General features: G+C 39.0%; 1 protein-coding gene across 2 annotated transcripts in view; it reads left to right on the forward strand.

Moving 5' to 3' along the window:
* LOC145977740 (GTPase-activating Rap/Ran-GAP domain-like protein 3) overlaps positions 1–17,810 on the forward strand; it is a 742,197-nt gene that overhangs the window by 577,815 nt on the left and 146,572 nt on the right. For both annotated transcript variants that reach the window (XM_083109991.1, XM_083109992.1), the window contains 3 exons: positions 2,288–2,391; positions 4,517–4,628; positions 14,404–14,556. In XM_083109991.1, the coding sequence (XP_082966117.1) occupies positions 2,288–2,391; positions 4,517–4,628; positions 14,404–14,556 (369 nt within the window). The remainder of the gene's footprint in view (positions 1–2,287; positions 2,392–4,516; positions 4,629–14,403; positions 14,557–17,810) is intronic.

Consider the following 17,810-nt stretch of genomic DNA (forward strand, 5'->3'; position numbering starts at 1 on the left):
GCTAGGGTAAGCTGCAGCCCACCATGGAATAGTCATTGCGTACTCAAAAATAATTTAGAAAGAGATTTTTGAGTAGAGTAGAGCAACAATCACACAGAGAAATAGAGAAAGGGGGCGGAGAGAAGCGACGAGAGAAGGTAAGAAAAAGAAAGGGGGAGAGAGGAGAAGGACTTGAGAAAAGTAGGAAGAAAGAATGAGAAATATAGATATATGAAGCAATATAGAAAGCGCCGAGAAAGAAAGACAAGTAGAAAAAGGGAAAATAAATAGAGATGGAGACATGTTCAAAGTGAAAACATGATAGAAAGAAAAAAGGAGAGAGGTGTGTGACGGGACAAGAGAAAGAGGGAAAGCAAACTAAAAATAGAGGGAAAGAAAGAGAGGTCAAAAGAAACGTAGAAATAAAGAAAGAGAGAACAGAAATAGAAAACAAAAGGAAAATAGAAGAATACAAAGGGCCAAGTAAAGGTAGAAGCAAGAGAGAGAAAATAAAATATAAAAGAAATAAGAGAGCAAGAAGAAGACAGGAGAAAAGAATGGAAGAGAGAGCAAACGAAAGATGGGAGGGAAGAAGGTGAGAGCACATGAAGATACAAAGAAAGGAAGAGAGCAAAAGTACAAAGACAAGAGAGCAAAAAAGAGACAGAAGGCAACACAGCAAAGGAAAAATGGAAGGAAAACAGAGCAAGTGAAAGGTGGAAGGTAGAAGATAAGAAAGAAGAGAAGAGAGAAAGATAGGAAGAAAAAGATAAATAGAGGGGGAAGAGAAATTATCTAAGCATTCATACCATACTTTCTTCGCCCAAGTGAGATGGAGGCGTTTCCACTGAAGAGCTTTGCTTTTTCTGCATGTTTGCATGCAGGAAAATCGAAAATGAAATTAATTTGTCTGATAGGACTCTTATATTATTTGTTCTTTTGCATGTTTGAATGAATCGTACAAGTTCGTCATCATACGAGGGCAAGTGAACTGAATATTTAATTTTATCTTATTATTGCAAAATTTTTGCAGGTGACATTGTACCATTTTTCAATTTAGACTATGTTGATTTACGCATATATTTTCAGCCGCTGATCAATTGCCGGCTTCCCTCAGGAACAATAATCCTTGGGCTGTGCCTGAAGTCACGTATGCGCCGCGAAGTGACGTCATTATCAACCTTCATTCTCAAGCGTTATCGTGTGGTGGGTGGGCATTGGGGTATTGGATTTTCACCTAAAAAAGAATTTCTAGATTTTAGGCGTATATGGCAAGAAACCACTGCTCGTTACTTGTGTCAGTGTGTAATTGAGCCGCCATCTTTAAAATGACAAAGTGGCGTTATAGCCTTGAGGACGTTCTGTTAATAACAGCTGATACCAGTAGCGTATACTGAGTACAAGATCTGGGGTATCTCATAATGTCACGTGGTCCTAGGCCATGAATAGAAATATATTTACCAACTCCTAAGAAAACAGGTTGCCATCTCATAAGAAATCAGGTTGCCAACTCATAGGAAATCAGGTTGCCAACTCATAGGAAATCAGGTTGCCAACTCATAGGAAATCAGGTTGCCAACTCATAGGAAATCAGGTTGCCAACTCATAAGAAGTCAGGTTGCCAACTCATAAGAAGTCAGGTTGCCAACTCATAGGAAGTCAGGTTGCCAACTCATAGGAAGTCAGGTTGTCAACTCATAGGAAGTCAGGTTGTCAACTCATAGGAAATCAGGTTGCCAACTCATAGGAAATCAGGTTTCCAACTCATAGGAAATCAGGTTGCCAACTCATAAGCAATCAGGTTGCCAACTCCAGAATCAGCATCATCATCTCAGTGATGTAAATAATATTATTTACAATTAATTTCTGATCGATTTTTCTCCTGTATTTTATTATCTAGACTTCAGGCTTCGCACATAGCCTATCTAGCCTAGAATATACGATCCTGGCTGATACCGTACATAAATTTCAACTGTGTTCAGGCTGTCCTGTAATTCGTATTATAATTTTAAGGCTTTCATTTGACTCACCCTTGTATTCAAGTAGAATCAAAGTATCTTCTGCATAATCTCTCTCTACCTTCATAAACTTCAACATTATGGTGAGAGGCAGTCACATATAATATTCACTAATTCCAATAATGTCCAATAAAAAAAACAATATCGGGAATAGCCTAATATCAATGAAACAGCTCCATTTCTTTACAAAGAATGGTAATAGGATAATGGTAATATAGTGCCTAATAAATGAACTTGCACGTATCCATGTAGCTTATGTGTGTGTGATCTAATGTGTTTTATCTTTTCAGGGGACATGACGGGTCGGTACTCAGTATATACGATATACGAGGGTCATGAGATAATGTTCCACGTGTCAACCATGTTGCCTTACTCCAAGGATAACCGTCAACAGGTAAGGCGCCAAGATTATATTTTGTGGATAACAGATACGTACAAAAGCATATCACAGCTCGTATGAACATTTCAAAAAATACGTCTCTCCCCACCCCGTGCTTAACGCCGCCCTTACTACATCGTCTGTGATTAGGTCTAAAGCCTGAATCACACGGAACTGGATTTCCAGTAGGAATGTCCTAGTTGGCACTGGACTGGCTACTCGTTTGCTAGTTTTCGACTCTCACGATACTTGTTACACCGTACTTGTCGATAGTCTTTTGTTCCCATAAGACATTGCGCAGAGCAGACAATCTCTGTAAAGATGGACGAGCAATTTGAAGAATGTTGTAGGAGAATTACTGCTTTTGTGCTTTTATTAAAAATTGTAAAGGAAAAGTATGGACTAGAGATTGGCTATGGTAATCAATGCATACCGAACAAGCTTTTTAATTAACTCTGGTATGCATATTCATGCATGACTCATTCATAAATTTTAAGAAAAATCAAACATTTAATTTAATACACAATAAGAATTGTCATTTTCGGCTAATCATATTTGTCACGTACACATCTCATCGCTTTGCATAAATACCTAAATATTAATGAAGTGAACACGAATGCACTGCACGTCATCTCTTTCCTTTTTTTATATATCGAGAAACTAACAAAAACAGCCAACACTCGGAAACCACAGACTAAAAACTCCCTTTGGAAACTCACAGATTGTCTTCACATGACCAAACTTTGCTCTGATTGGCTGTTCCACAGAATCCAGTCGAGGAAAGCCAGTAGCAATTAGAACATGTCCTATTCCTCCAAACGAGTCAAGCAGCAAGCCAGGCAACCATCACATCCGGGCAGGTAGCCAGTTCAGCGCTAACTATACTCCATGAGGCCTTAGAAAGATCGCGAAAGAGCTTGCAACAGACGACAATATGGGGTGTCTGCGAGAACCAATCAGGTCCGCGAATGAGCGAGCCCGGTTGCCGCAGTTAGCTCGCTGCACCCTTCAGGAAGGGGGGTGACTGACCTCGGCCTGTTTGTTCGGCTGAGGGGCAGACGACACGAGAGTATCGGCAATAGTGTGCGAGCGACGTCTGCTGTTAGCCCGCGAAACGCTTTTTCTAAGGCCTGCAGTATACTAGGTATCCAGTTCTGTGTGATTCGGCCTTAAGAGCTGTACCTTTGCGGGTGACCTTGACTGCTCCACGTAGAGAGAGTTCCGTAGTTGCCTTTTGGATGCTCGACTACAAAAACTGTGGAAAACAAGACGCTTCAACCTGCCTCGAGAAGCATCGTATGTATCTGTCTAGTAGTTTAGCAACAGTCCAACAGATGTCTCCCATATTAGGCGTTGTTCCTTCGTCGTTCAAATATGGTGGGACCAAGAATAAAAGAACCTGCGCATCGTACTGTGTTGGAGAGGTCCGAGCTGAACGGATGGAGGGGAAGATGCGCAAAGGCTTCTTGTCGAAGGTTCTATTGTTTGTGGTCCCGTCTGGGAAGAATGGATGAATAAACCCGCTCCCACCTGGAAGGTCTGTTATTGCACGATATTTGTTTTGAACTGTTTTGAAACAGGTTTTAAGTACAAACAATGAAAAACATAAATTATACGACACAAGGGCAGCTGTCCAGTAGCGACGATTATGACCCGACTCTCTCGTAGGCGCCATTTTTAAGAAAAATATATCGGCCAATCACATTTAAAAGGGTAGAGCCAATCCGAAGCAGCCTCCCGCGTACTGCATGAAAGTAATTTCGCTCTTGACCAGAGGTGGTAAGACTGCACATGTGATACTCTTCAATATGTGGGGTATTCGATAATCGATGTGTCTTGTTCCCTCTATTGGCTTTGGGTCGACAATCGGAGAGTAAGAGGAAAATGACGCTCAGTGGCTAATCTAGCCTGTAGCTCCTTCCGTTGCGACTGCGCATCTGGGCTTGCTCAGGTTCACCCGCAAAGATACACCTCGTTAACTCTAGCAACAACGAATGAAATAACAATATTAGATTTCCAAGTCTAGAACTTTATCTTCTCAGAAGTTAGTCAAGATATACCAATGATAGCGAATTCTGTAATTAATGTATATTCAATTATCCCGCTTATTCTTACATTTGTTTTGCATTTTCTCCAACAGGTGGAGCGGAAGAGGCACATAGGAAACGATATAGTAAATATTGTGTTCCTAGATGGGGGACCAGGTCAGATGTCACACTTCAACCCGTCGTTCATTAAATCTCAATTCACTCGTATCCTTTTGTGTATAGAAACATAAGTATTTATGCAATGTTTATTACTGTTCTCTAATAATTTAAGAAAAAAAATGATAAGTATATAATTTTAAACCTGGAATCTGAAACCTTGGAGAAAGTGTTTAGATTTGATTTATCATTATCAATCAAACAATGAAACTATACAGCCTAGCTAGTATTTATCCTTGGGAAGCAGGAAAAGTACAAGACATCTCCCTTTGTAAATTTTGCCCAACGGTTCGCTAGGTATCTGGGCTTCTCGTAAAATGAGTTCTGCTAAAAGTATGATACTTCAGAAGAAACTACCTTGAAATATTTTGAAAATATTAGAAGTTAAAATGACAAAATCAGAAATTGTGTTTCTGAAAAATTAAGGTCAAGTGGAGGGGCATTGCTGTCCCTTGGATAATGGCGTACGCAGGGGGGAGCTGATGGGGTTACAGCCCCTCCCAAAATTTTGAGAAGATCGAAATTTTCAAATGAAAGCGGAAAAACCTAAGTGGTAAATCCTCCTCAAACTGACCCCCAATCACCATTGAAAATTAGCATATCAAAATATTATATAGTATTTCCCCCCACTACAGAACAGTTATGAAAACTGTGTACGCTAGTGTCCTGAACTATGAAACAATTGCTTGCTTCTTATTAAATTGCTTCCCATATTTGTATACACCCTCCCTCTTTAGGATTTTTCTATATCGTGATTTCGCCTTCTTTCCTATGTTTTAGAATCTTATTTATTTTAGCCTGCTTTTGATTGTTTCTTTGACTGCCTTCTCCCACACGTTTTTGCCTTTATTTTCTATTTCTCCCCCTTCCACCCTCCCTCTGTCCTTCATTCTTACCTTGCCGGTTAATCTGTGGAAAAGGGAACCGAAATATACAACCCTGGACTGTACCAATTATCACAATGCAAGTGCTTGCGTAAAAGTTAAGAAATTTCACCAAATTACCAGTTATGAACTGCACTGTATTAAAGAGAGAATGTGAGTTTGTAGTTTAAAGCTCTCTCAACGTTAAAGGTCTTTCCAACAAAATACACCTTCTCCGTTAAGATCTATTGTTGCCTATTGTTGACGCAAGCCGTTAAGTCATATGCAAAGCATGGCGCTCTTCCATTAATGCAAATGAGCATGAAGCATTCTTGTTCCAGTGGAGAAAATGTTCGCAGTTTTAACTTCGCCTCCTGGTCTTTACACCATCATAAGTCGTGCACGATTAAAAACAACAGGAGCGAAAAATTTCTTGCTGAATATGCAAATGTGGGTTGTAAAAATAAAAGGGTACGCAACGGTGGTTATTACCGGAGAGTGTGGGTGCTTCCTTCGAATTCGGGAGGTCGTGTTATGGAAACCAGAAAGGCAAAAGAAATAACTTCTAATTCCTCTGTGTTCCTCCTAGAACCAGTGGCGGCGATTAGGGGTGCGAGGGGGCAGTTGCGCCCCACTTTTGCCCCCACACTATTATTTACAAAGGGAAATATACTCTTTGCCCCCCTAGTATTGGCACCTTGCCCCCCCCCCCCCCCGGTTTTTGACTCAATCGCCACCATTGCCTACAACCCATTGTCGCTGTTAACTTATCGCCCGATATGAACTAAGATTATGAATACCGTACATTCACATTTTTTCTTACAATGAAAACATTTTCTGGAGTAATAACAGATGGCGAAGATGAATTATACATATCTCACTGCAATAAAACCTCTCAATTTGTTACTATTTTTCCAGTAATAATTGAGACTGATTTTCTATTTATAAGTGTATTTTATTTTGCTACTTTCTGTACTTATGCAAGAAAGTTTAGGAAAATGGATAAATTTATTTTAGAATGCTTGCATGGAACATATCTAAGAAGATTAATAAACTGCAGTTTTTCCCTATTTTTTTCGAACTACAGTCGTGATATAAAATTATCCCTTTTTTGTTAACTCACATTTAGACATGTTCTTTATTTTAATAATCAGTTCTCTATCGATTGATTGATTGATTTGCTTTATTTTACTTCGCTTTTTGTGCCACTTTTCGCTAATTTGTGAAGATGGGGATTAGTGATGATATAATGAAATTGATTAATAAACACTCACAAACATTCATGCCCAGGCCGGGATTCGAACTCGGGACCCCTGGCGTCATAGCGCAATGTGCTACTGCTAACCACTCCGCCACGGGTGCCGGCTCAGTTCTCTATCATTTCATTTATAAATATACCGGGTGATCCATTTGGGTATGGATAATATAAAATGGATGTGAATTTTTTTGGTCAAATGTAATTACCTGAAATATTGTAGGGCTATACAAAAGACTGAAAGGTGGGAGTTTTTCTTTTTATACACTACTAACAGTTTAATACAGTTTTCAGTTTTCTACATGGCCTCCATTGCGAACTCTGCGCAACTCATAACGCAGACGAAGAAGTCTGGAGGGGTTAAATCTAGGGAGTTGGGAGGCCAAGCAATTGGTCCCCCATGGCCACACCAACTACGATTGAAATGTTGGTGAATAAAATCACGAACCATTGTGGCCAGTTAGGGGGTGCACTTCATTGTTGCCAACACACTACAGCAAAACTCCCCTGTTTCACGCACGAAAACACCAACACGAAAATTTTCCTACTATCACATTTACGTTTCTATTAATGTTTTAATATATCCATATCCAAATGGATAACCCTGTATTATGTTTTAAACATAGAATTATCATGGCTGTTTAGTGGTGCTGGTGTAACAAAATTAAAATAAATTTGAGAGCACTGTTAATTTGCGGAACAGTATTATTCGAATTATCTGAGAATTGAATGTAAACAATAAGCACTAAGTTGTAGGCCGCGTGGCAACATTTGTCTGTAAGCGAGTCGCGGGGGACTATGTTGCTGATTGTCGGGTCGGGGGAGGTCCGTTACTCTGGACCATAATATTGCAACTGTGCACTTGTACAATCAACAGCAAATGAATTAGGAAAAAAAGATTTTCTCGACGAAAAATGAGTTGGCAATGCTGCGAACACCGAGGCAATCTTGATAAGACGCTTGAGGAGCGTCGAGCAAACTTTCTTGAAAAGCACAACTCAACTCCAGTATCGAAGGTCATGCTACACGTGGATTGGCAACTTTCGGGAGCATGCTGTCTGTCTACACAATTCTCCCCAAATGCCTGTTTGAAGATGAACCTTCTGCTCGCATTTTATTTTTCAAATGTAGTTCTGACGTTGTAGTCATTTTACAATTATTTGTATTTGTTCTTATTTTGCTTTGCTTTTATGTCACCTTTACAATTAATCGAAATTATGAAGATGGATGATAATGAGATTAAATTGATGAAGAGACACTTAAGAAAGAGATTGCCAGACAAGGACTCGAACCCGGAACCTAAAGCGGATAAGGTGGGGGTGACCGTCAATAACTCCCGGCCATGAACTGGAGTATAAAATTTGTAATTGCTCAGGAGTATTTTTTGTTCTGTTCATGACTAATACCTGCTTTCGGACACTTAATTTATAAGTGACACACTTCGTTTGGTGGGGACAAGCCACGTATTGTTTGAATGGAGGGACACATCTCGTTCATATACTAGATACAATCATTGACTATACTTGAAATGTGACGTGCTAAACAATACTTTCGGAGATCAGTTGGACATAGCAATTTTGATATACAAGTTGCTTTTTCTCTACTTATTCATTATGCCTAATAGATAATCTCGCAACAACGCAAAATGTTTTAATTGACTCGAATTCACATTGACTAATATATACTGGACCTACATATTTTAAATGCAAAATCTAAGTGACGAAAATATGCCTCAACACGAAATGAAAATGCAATATTCATTCAATACACTAAAAAAGCTAACCAAAGCAGACTTTTAACAACATTACACACGTAACGTTTCCATCCTCTAACAGGGTTTTTGTTGGAGTAAGATTCACATGGCGTAATAGGATTATCATTCACTACAAAGCAATATCTATAAACATGAGATAAACCTGAAATGAGGGGTTAGAATTCACCATAAGAGAAGTGCAGCAGGTAAAACAAAATACATATTTAAGGAAGAGGTGTGTAAGTTTCTATGTGAAAATTGACTGAGTGGTAGCACTAGACGATTTTACGTCAGGGATCCTAGGTTCGAATACCGGTGTGGGCATTGGTGTTGTTTCTGAATGTTCTATTTATTTTATCTTCACTCATCTTCATCGTCGCGATTGTCCAAAAGTGGAAGAAAGCGACGCTAAATAAAAATAAAAAATATATGTGAAAATTAGAAGGTTAATTAAGAGCTGACATGTAAAATATACTCTATGAGCGATGTTCGATAGAAGTTCTGTTAAGATGTCAAACCTGTAAGAAGCAAATAGCGAAGTAGTGTGTAGGATTGAAGATAAGCTTCGATAACATGGTCGCCTGGATTGTCTCGAGCTGAACCAGTAAATGGGCGATGTTTAATCCCCAAGGCCATTCTGCAAAACGAATTCCAAAAGAGGTTCGTGTGTGGATTTGGTCAGCATGAAATTGTTGGGTGATAAGTGAATGGTATTTTTTCTGTTTTCGTTATTTTATGTTGCTTTTCTACCTCTGGATCTTGAATGACGAATAAATTAATTTGGTGAACTGCCAAACACAAAAGATCCAACCCCGTGGCTAATTGGTTAGCGCACGCGCTTCGAAGTAAGGTGAGGATGTGTCATTGTCTGCATCCCACTTCCATCTATCACATCTTCAACCTTCATCATTGCGATTATCCGAGAGTGGTAGAACAGTAACGTGAAATAACAAAAATATCACCCTCGGTGTCGATTTCAAAGTTTGAAGAATTGCTGTTTCTGCATTCAATAGCGGCTCTAGATTGTGACAGTGATGTGAAATGCTTCTGCTTTTATAAGAAATACTAAAACGAGAAGAGCTATAGATATTCCTCTACTATTTTCAATTTTCTATAAAACTATTTTCCCCGACTGTGGTGATAACGAATTCTATGTAGTATGAGAAATATACTTTAAATTAATTTATACTAATTTATGCATATGCAACTGATTAAAGAGAGCCTCCACAATGGCTCAAGGAAATCGTCGCCGCATTGTAATCAAGGAGTTCTCGGTTCGAGGCCCGGGGGAGGCACATAGTAATTCGGATTCTAGTTTAAACTGTAGATCTCGTCACGGTTTGCCTAATTGTGCATAAAACTCAGACTCAGAATGATTAAGGACTTTCGAAATATTCTGTCTGTATCGGAATGGCAACTTTCTTCAGAACGAAAATGAATTCGTAAAGCAATAATACGCATAGCACCTCTAATTACCCACTGTCATTCAACACCTACTATTCGTAAATTCAGAATTATTATTGTAGGGTTCAAATTCTGGCATCTGAAAGAGGGACAATTGGCCCCAAAAGTTTCAGGTTTGTTAACATTAAACTACTTAAGGATATTTTTGTTAAGCTCCTGGGACCTGAGGAACAAAAATATAGATCTTTTAAAATGATTTTTCAAATTAAATGTAGAAATTATACAGCACACTAGCCCAGGGACGCTATAGCTTATTCATGGGATGGAAAAATTGTCATGTCCGCCCCCCCCCCTCGCCAAGCTGTATATTCGATTGACTTATATTCGAGTGTTAATATTGGTTATGATTATTGGTAAGGTGATAAGGGGTTACATCATTCATTGAAACTTACGTAACTATGCTATTGGTTATACAGTATAAACAATAATAATAACAATTATCGTGCCTAGCACTCTGAATACTCTACTGGGAAGATAATTTACACCTGTAAGTTTTCCGAAACAAATACACATTTCACTTGGTATGACAAGAATCGGCGATGAAATTTCGAAAGTAGAAATTCAGTAGCATTAGTTTACCTTAACTTTCGCAAGATATGAAAAATTTCGTTTTTGAATTGTTGGATCGTAATGTCGTGACCATCACTGATATTTTCCTTGCATATCAGCGATATTTTTTTTTTGAAAATAGGGTTAGCAACACTTAATTGAAGATCAAGTGAATGACTTGCGATGTGGTAGTCGGAAACCTGGCCAGGACGAGCAATCGTTCATTGGAGCTACGGAGTCAAGATGCCATACACGTCTGAAGCTACTCGTGGCCGATAATTGGCATGTTCGAATGTGGCCGCACAATTTACGATATCGCAATAGCCATTGGAAGGCATGAAAATGTTGTTCGTCATTGGATAGATCGTTTTGAACATGAAGGAGAAGAGGGCCTGAAAACAAGAAGGAAAACTGGGCGCCGCAGAGTGACATCGGGAGAACAAGATGCTGCTATTGTGGAACACATTGCAAATCATCCATTTTCTCCAGCCAGTATTGTCGCCAGACATTTACAACTGCAGTGTTCAAGTGATACAATACGAAGGCGTCTACAAGCTGCGGGGATACGGTACAGAACACCAGCGAAGAAAGAAGAAAGAACACAGCGCAACACGTAAATGCTCGTCTTGGGTTCGCTTTACAATATCTACCCATGACAAAGACTTTTGGGAAACAGTAATTTGGACTGACGAGAAAGTGTTTTGTTCGGATGAAGATGGCCAAATTAATTTGTGGCGACCGGACAGAACTCGTTATGATCCAAGATATGTTCGTAGCAGTCGAAGAAGTGGAAGAATTTCAGTGGCATTTTGGACATGGATCAGTGCAGCTGTTACAGGAGATATCGTAAAAATATCCTCGAGGATGGATTCCGAAGAATATATTAAAGTGCTTGAAGAACATATGCTACCGACAGTTCGCGTTATTTATCCTTGGGAGGAAATGCCAATCATCAACTTCGTTCATGATAATTGCAGTATCCATACGTCGAAAAGAACGAAGCAATGACTTGCATATCACCCTGACATTCAGCCATTCGAATGGCCAGCAAAATCACCAGACCTCAATCCAATTGAAAATGTATGGTCCATTATGGTGAGAGAATGGGAACCTGGCTATGAAAGAACAAGAGAACAATTACGTGGCCATGTGTATGACGTATGGAGAACTATACAGAACAGGCCATGTCTTTGTCATAGACTTGTTGAATCTATGCCCAGAAGATTACATGAGGTAATCGACAACAATGGCTGGTGGACTCATTACTGAACACACGTCAACATTATTTGAAACATTGAAAATCAAGTTTATTTTTTTGTTTGTTTGAATGAGTGTGTCCTTTCTTTCTTTCTGTTTTCCCTAGAGACAATATATTTATTTTCTTTGAAACATTTTGAACTCTGATTTTTACAAGGCTGCATTAATTTAGCATGTGACACAATGGTCTCAAAATATGGCACTTCAGTTTGGAACAGGCAAACTAAGTCGAGTTTGCAAAAGCAAATACATTTTTTTTCGCCCCTGTAACTCATTGTTTCTTCCAATTATCGAGTGCTTTCTTTGCTTTGCGTTGCTATAGGTCACTCAGTCGCCATTTTTGTTTGTGAGCATATACTAAGTTTGATTGAAGCTTATCCTCTATCCTTTCATCATACAACTTGACTATGGGCTTCAGGTTTGACATCTTAATAGAATTTCTATCAAATATAAATCATCAACTTGAAATATATTTCACTTACTAGCTCCTACTTTCCAAAATTTGGTATGTTTGGTTTTCTGATGATACACGTAATATCGTAAAATTTGAATATGATAGATTTGAATCTTATACCTATGGAGATTACTTACTTACTTTTGTATCTCAAATCTCTTGTAATTACCTACAAATTATGCGAAACAATACACTAAACATCCTCTCCCCCGACCTATTTTCAAGGATCGATCCAGCATCCACCTCACAGAAATTTCCACCTCGATCATTGCATATCAAATGAGTGTGGGTCTTCGTGAATCTTCCCTGTAATGCAGATCCATAATTTGCTCTAGAGCATGTGAAGATAACTGAAAGCAATACTTGTGTATATAATTTCAATTTTGAACTATTTATTCATCTATTTACTTCTTTCATTGTGGGTGGGAGACTGGCAGGCGGGAGATAGGCCAAGGCCCTTCCAGGGCTGTATAGCCACGTTTTTTTTTTTTATTTACTTCTTTCGGTCCGGGTTCCATGCCCGGTGGAAGCACATAGTGGTTCGGATCTCACTTTACAACGTATGTCAAGTCCCGATTAGCTTTTCTATGCAAAACGTGGATTGAAAAAAATACTTAGCTAAAATTTATGACAGTTAGTTACTGATCGCAAGTTGCATTGTTGCAGAATATGCGGATACTAGACGTGTTGAAAACAGAGGTGTTCATTTGGAATCAAACTCCCTCACCCTCCGAGATCGCAGTAGCCCTCACCCTCCACCGCCCTCACCCTCACAAGTCTTTCGGAGGGTGAGGGTGAGGTATGCCTTCACGAGGGTGAACATATCTGGTTAAAGAATCACGACGATGAGGATGAGTCATGATATGATAAAAGCACACAAAAAACAATGCCCAGGCCGGTATTTTTTTAAAAAAGGAATACACCTATTCGGTAGTATCCCCCGTCATTCACACAACTTTCACACATGTCAATTTTTACTCAGATTGTTTCTCGGATGTGAACGAGATGTGCCTCCCCAAACGCCCTGTCAAACAAAAAGCGGATTCTCCCCGACGAACACATTTTGGATCTAACACCACTCATAAATTAAGTGCCCAGAAACAGATATTAGGTATGAATATACGATTAAATACTCCTTAGCAATTACAAATAATTATAAGCTAACTCGTGGCCGAGAGTTAGAACGATGTGACAACTTCCCCGCTCTTGCTTCCGAGTTCGAGGCCTGGTCTCAGCATGGAGTTCTATCTATGCAGTGTTTCCTTATCAATTTAATGTAATTATCATCTATCCTCATAGTTGCGACAAATTATAAATGTGTCATGGTAAAAACAAAGCAAAATAAGAAAAAAATGTAACATTACTGCAATGTCAGAACTACGTTGGCAAAAAAAAATAACACCAGATCATTTTCAAACAGGCATTTGGGGAGAACTGTGTAGAGGTAGACAGACAACATGCTCCCGAAAGTTGCCAATCGACATGACGTTCGGTACTGAAGTTGTGCGTTGAGAAAACTTTGCTTGAGGCTCCTCAAGCGTCTTATCGCAAATGCCTCGGTGTTCGCAGCATTGCCAACTCATTTTTCATCGAGAAAATCTTTTTTCTCCTAATTCATTTGCTGTTGATTGTACGTGTAGCTCTACTTTCAATACCACCATAGCATCTAATTCTCCATCAGCATTATTTATACGATCGCCGTGGTTAGCTCAGGGTTCGAATCCCGACCTGCGCGTGGGTGTTCTTTGTGAGTGTTCCTTCATCAATTTCATCACTTATTCCCGTCGTCGCGATTAGCCAAAAGTGGAAGAAAAACGTCGTGGAATAACTTAAATCAATTCAACAATATTTTTGATCTTCTCTTTGTTCCACATTTTTGGATGCCCCTTCCTCAAGAAATCCTGAGTAGGGGAGGGTGCCTGAATAAAGCGTGATTTCCCCTTACTTCTGGGTGAAATGGAAAAATATTTAATATTTTTTTTTTTGTAATTAAACAAAGAAAGTGAAAGAATTTGAATAATTAGCTATTTTTCTATGATTGCATGAAGAAAGTGAACAATTTCTATATTGTATGAGCTTCGTATGACGAGCCTCTTGACAGAAATCATTGTCTTGCAGAAACAGGATGTACCACTCTACCGAAAACTTACCAAACACTCCTTATATTTAAGTGCGTGTGTGTGTGTGTACATTTATGTTGTATTATCGTCCTTAACTCTTCTTCCAAGATGTGTTCGCTTTGGTGACGTATGTACCTGAAGAAGACGCCTACCGCTTGGCCATTTACTCGGAGGAGTCTGTCCCCCTCTTCGGGCCCTCACTGCCTTGCCCCCCGGTCTTCAAGAATCACCAGGAATTCAGGGAATTCTTGTTAGTGAAACGTAAGTAAATGTAATTGCTTTCTTGTATGATTTTTTTCTTTTGTCTGTGTGTGTGTAAATCGTGTTTTACATGCAGAGAGAAGAGATTTACGAAATCAAAGTTTCTGTTGCTACTTCTGTCAATCCAATCAGCTACTGAGGTTTTACATTATTAATTCTTTTGCGTATACATTTTTCTGCGTGCTAACTACACATCAAATGCAACCATAACTGAAAGAGCTTCAACAAGTAACAGTACGATATGCAACAATTTACAGACATCACCCATGTTTTTGCTCTCAAAACCTACTTTACATGGTAATTTTTAAACATTCTTGAGTTTGCCTCCTGTATTGGGTCCGTGCAGTGGCGGCGATTGGGTTCCAAAACCGAGGGGGGGGAAGGCAGTAGATAAAGTTTAGCATAGTGCGGGGGCAATTCCCCACCTTGCCCCCCCCCCCCAAAAAACGCCGCCACTGAGTCCGTGGCTTGTGACAGCAATATAAAGAGAACAGACAGAGTGGTTCAGAAACATGAAACTATGACCAATCCTCGAATACATGATTTCTCTCTCCGTCAAGTTTCATGTTTGACATTTCTTTTCAGAATCACGAATGGACAACTCTTCACTAGTGATCTTGTCACAGATCCCACGTACCAACGGCACATGCTACGATATATTTTACGCAAAAACTTCAAAGCTATCCTTGCAACAAAGGTCACTTCTCTATAGACTACAGCTCATTAAATGATCCTCCAGTCCTTCGTCCCTCCAAAGGTGTGTAGCATTTACAAACTCTAGGCCTTAGTTCCGAAAATTCTCACTTTGCGAGCCAGCTACATGAGGCCACACACAAACACAAAGCTCACATCACAGATTCTCCCCTGGCATCACTTCGTGAAATGACTATGGGCCTAGCTAAAGTTTGTGAATAGCTCACCACGCTTGTGTCTGGACTAGAGATAACCACAAGATACGTATAACAGATATACGGATTTCAAATTATCCGATATCGGTTTCGGATGTTCCGGGTATAACAGATTTGATGAAGGATTTGTGGAAAATACGTACAGTGAAATACAAAATGACGAATGAAATGTTAAGAGTAAGAGTATAAGGATGGCTAAATGTCCAACCAAGGCCAGATTTAACTTAACAGTTTATATTCTGTGAGATTGCTGTTAGAGTAAAGCAATGGTTTACATGTTGTACAGTGTATGAAATGATTATTTTATAAATTTAGTGTTTATTTGACAACATTCAGTTTTAATTATAACAATTGGCGACGAGGATAAACGATAAAGGATTAAGGATTGTGATTAGGATGGAAGCTTCAAGGTTACAGTTCTTTCAACCATTTAGTACATCGCACGCCTTTTTTTTTTCAAAAATAATCATTTCATACACTGTAGTGGGATCCATGATTATTATCGTGCAAATTGTCCATGACTATTTTCATTATCTTTTCTCTTACATCCTATGTGGTGTTAAGCGATGAATTTTTATGTATGCTGATGCAGAAGTTGTCAACAGCTTGTTTTGAGTTTTCTTTTCATTCTTGAAGCTCTTATTGGGTCAAATAAAGTGCACGAACATGGTGATGGACAATTTGCACTGTAACTCATGGATCCCACTGTAAAACATGTAAACCATTGTTTCACTACATTCTAACAACAATCTAACAGAATATAAACTGTTAAGTTAAATCTGGCCTTGGTTGAATATTTAGCCATCCTTATACCCTTTCTCTTAACATAAAAGTTGTGGATAGCCCGTAAAACGGATAAACGATAAAACTGTCCGGATAAACGACAAAACTGTCCGGATAATCTGAATATCGGTTATCAGAATAGCCAAATATTTTAAATCCGGATAGAAAATTATCAGGATTTGGCCATCCCTAGTGTGTACGGGCCTATTTTAGTTTGCAAGTACAAGGCTGGGGATCGGAGTTCTGCAGTATTATTCCAGCCACCAAACGAACATTCAAATTTTGGTTTAAAAAAAAGAAAGAAAAAGACGAGCATTTTCAAAGAGCTATAACTAAAAGAGAGAACCAGTAGGCCTAACAGAGCTCAAATATTTCTAAAAAAAAAGTATAGCTCTGATATTACGGTCCTTCCATACTAAAAAGAATCCTAATCTTTGATTTTTGTTGAAAAAAAAAATTCAGTTTTAGCCCTAAATGTCAACAATTTGTATTAGAGATGGTAAAAAATCGTAGACGACATAAAATGTAGTTTGTAATGTACTGAAAATAATATTTTTTACCCCAGCTTTCTATAATTTTTCTTGCTTGAGTTATCATATTTATAGCGACTGTCTGCAAAGGCAAAAAATGCTGGAAGCCATGAAACAAAAATGGCCGCCATTTTTAAACGACGTTATATAGGAAGGAAATAATGCCTGTTTTGAACTACTCTTTCAGCAACAAAAATGAGTTGTTGTTTGTTTGTTTTTCCAAATGGTGAAACAACCAGTTCTGGATCATTTTGTATGGATTCACCCAAATCGACTCAGGCAACTCAGAAACTCTCACTGTCTTTAGTTGGATCCTCAGTGCTATAGAGTAACTATACGTCCAGTTTTGACCGGGACAGTCCCGTTTGAGAGGTGTGAAACCGTTCTATTAAGGTCTAAATTTGAGACTTTCATGCTAAAAATAATGTTGATGGAATTTTTAAATCAGCGTCGTGGCAAAACAGCTGGACTGCATTTCAAGCACTTCATAACAATCGAAATGTTCCATTGTTGTCGAGAACATTCGAGCAGACATCAGTTTAATGTTGAAGTTGGTTCGCGTCACGGGTTGTATTGTTTTGTGTGTATTCCGTTATTTGTAGAGCAATGAATAAGCATGGTTAAGAAGCGTACATGTAGTTTGAATACGAACTTGCAACAAGAATTTAAATTCCTGCGTCTAGACAGAACCCCAATAGACAAATTCAAGGTACATAAAGATTAGGTGAAGCCATCTTGCCGATCTTGCACTAACGCGTGACGTCACCAGAGAGGGGGTGAGCTCGGCTGAAGCAGACGGCCCCTAGCGTTTACATGGGAGATTCAGAGAGCGAAAGTATATTATTACTTTTAGGAGGGGGGAAATATTAATTGTCATCCTCAAAGATGGTATTGAGGCATCCATTTAATGATTAGTAACATAATTGAAAACGCGCTACTTTTAAAAGGGGGCAAAGTACATGTGAAAAAATGTATTTTGAAAATCCATATTCGTGAAACTTTCTGACCGATGCGCTACAGAGAAAGTTGCGTG

Source organism: Lepisma saccharinum, chromosome 23 (genome assembly GCF_977018435.1).
Source record: "Lepisma saccharinum chromosome 23, izLepSacc3.1, whole genome shotgun sequence".
Lineage (NCBI taxonomy): Eukaryota > Metazoa > Arthropoda > Insecta > Zygentoma > Lepismatidae > Lepisma > Lepisma saccharinum.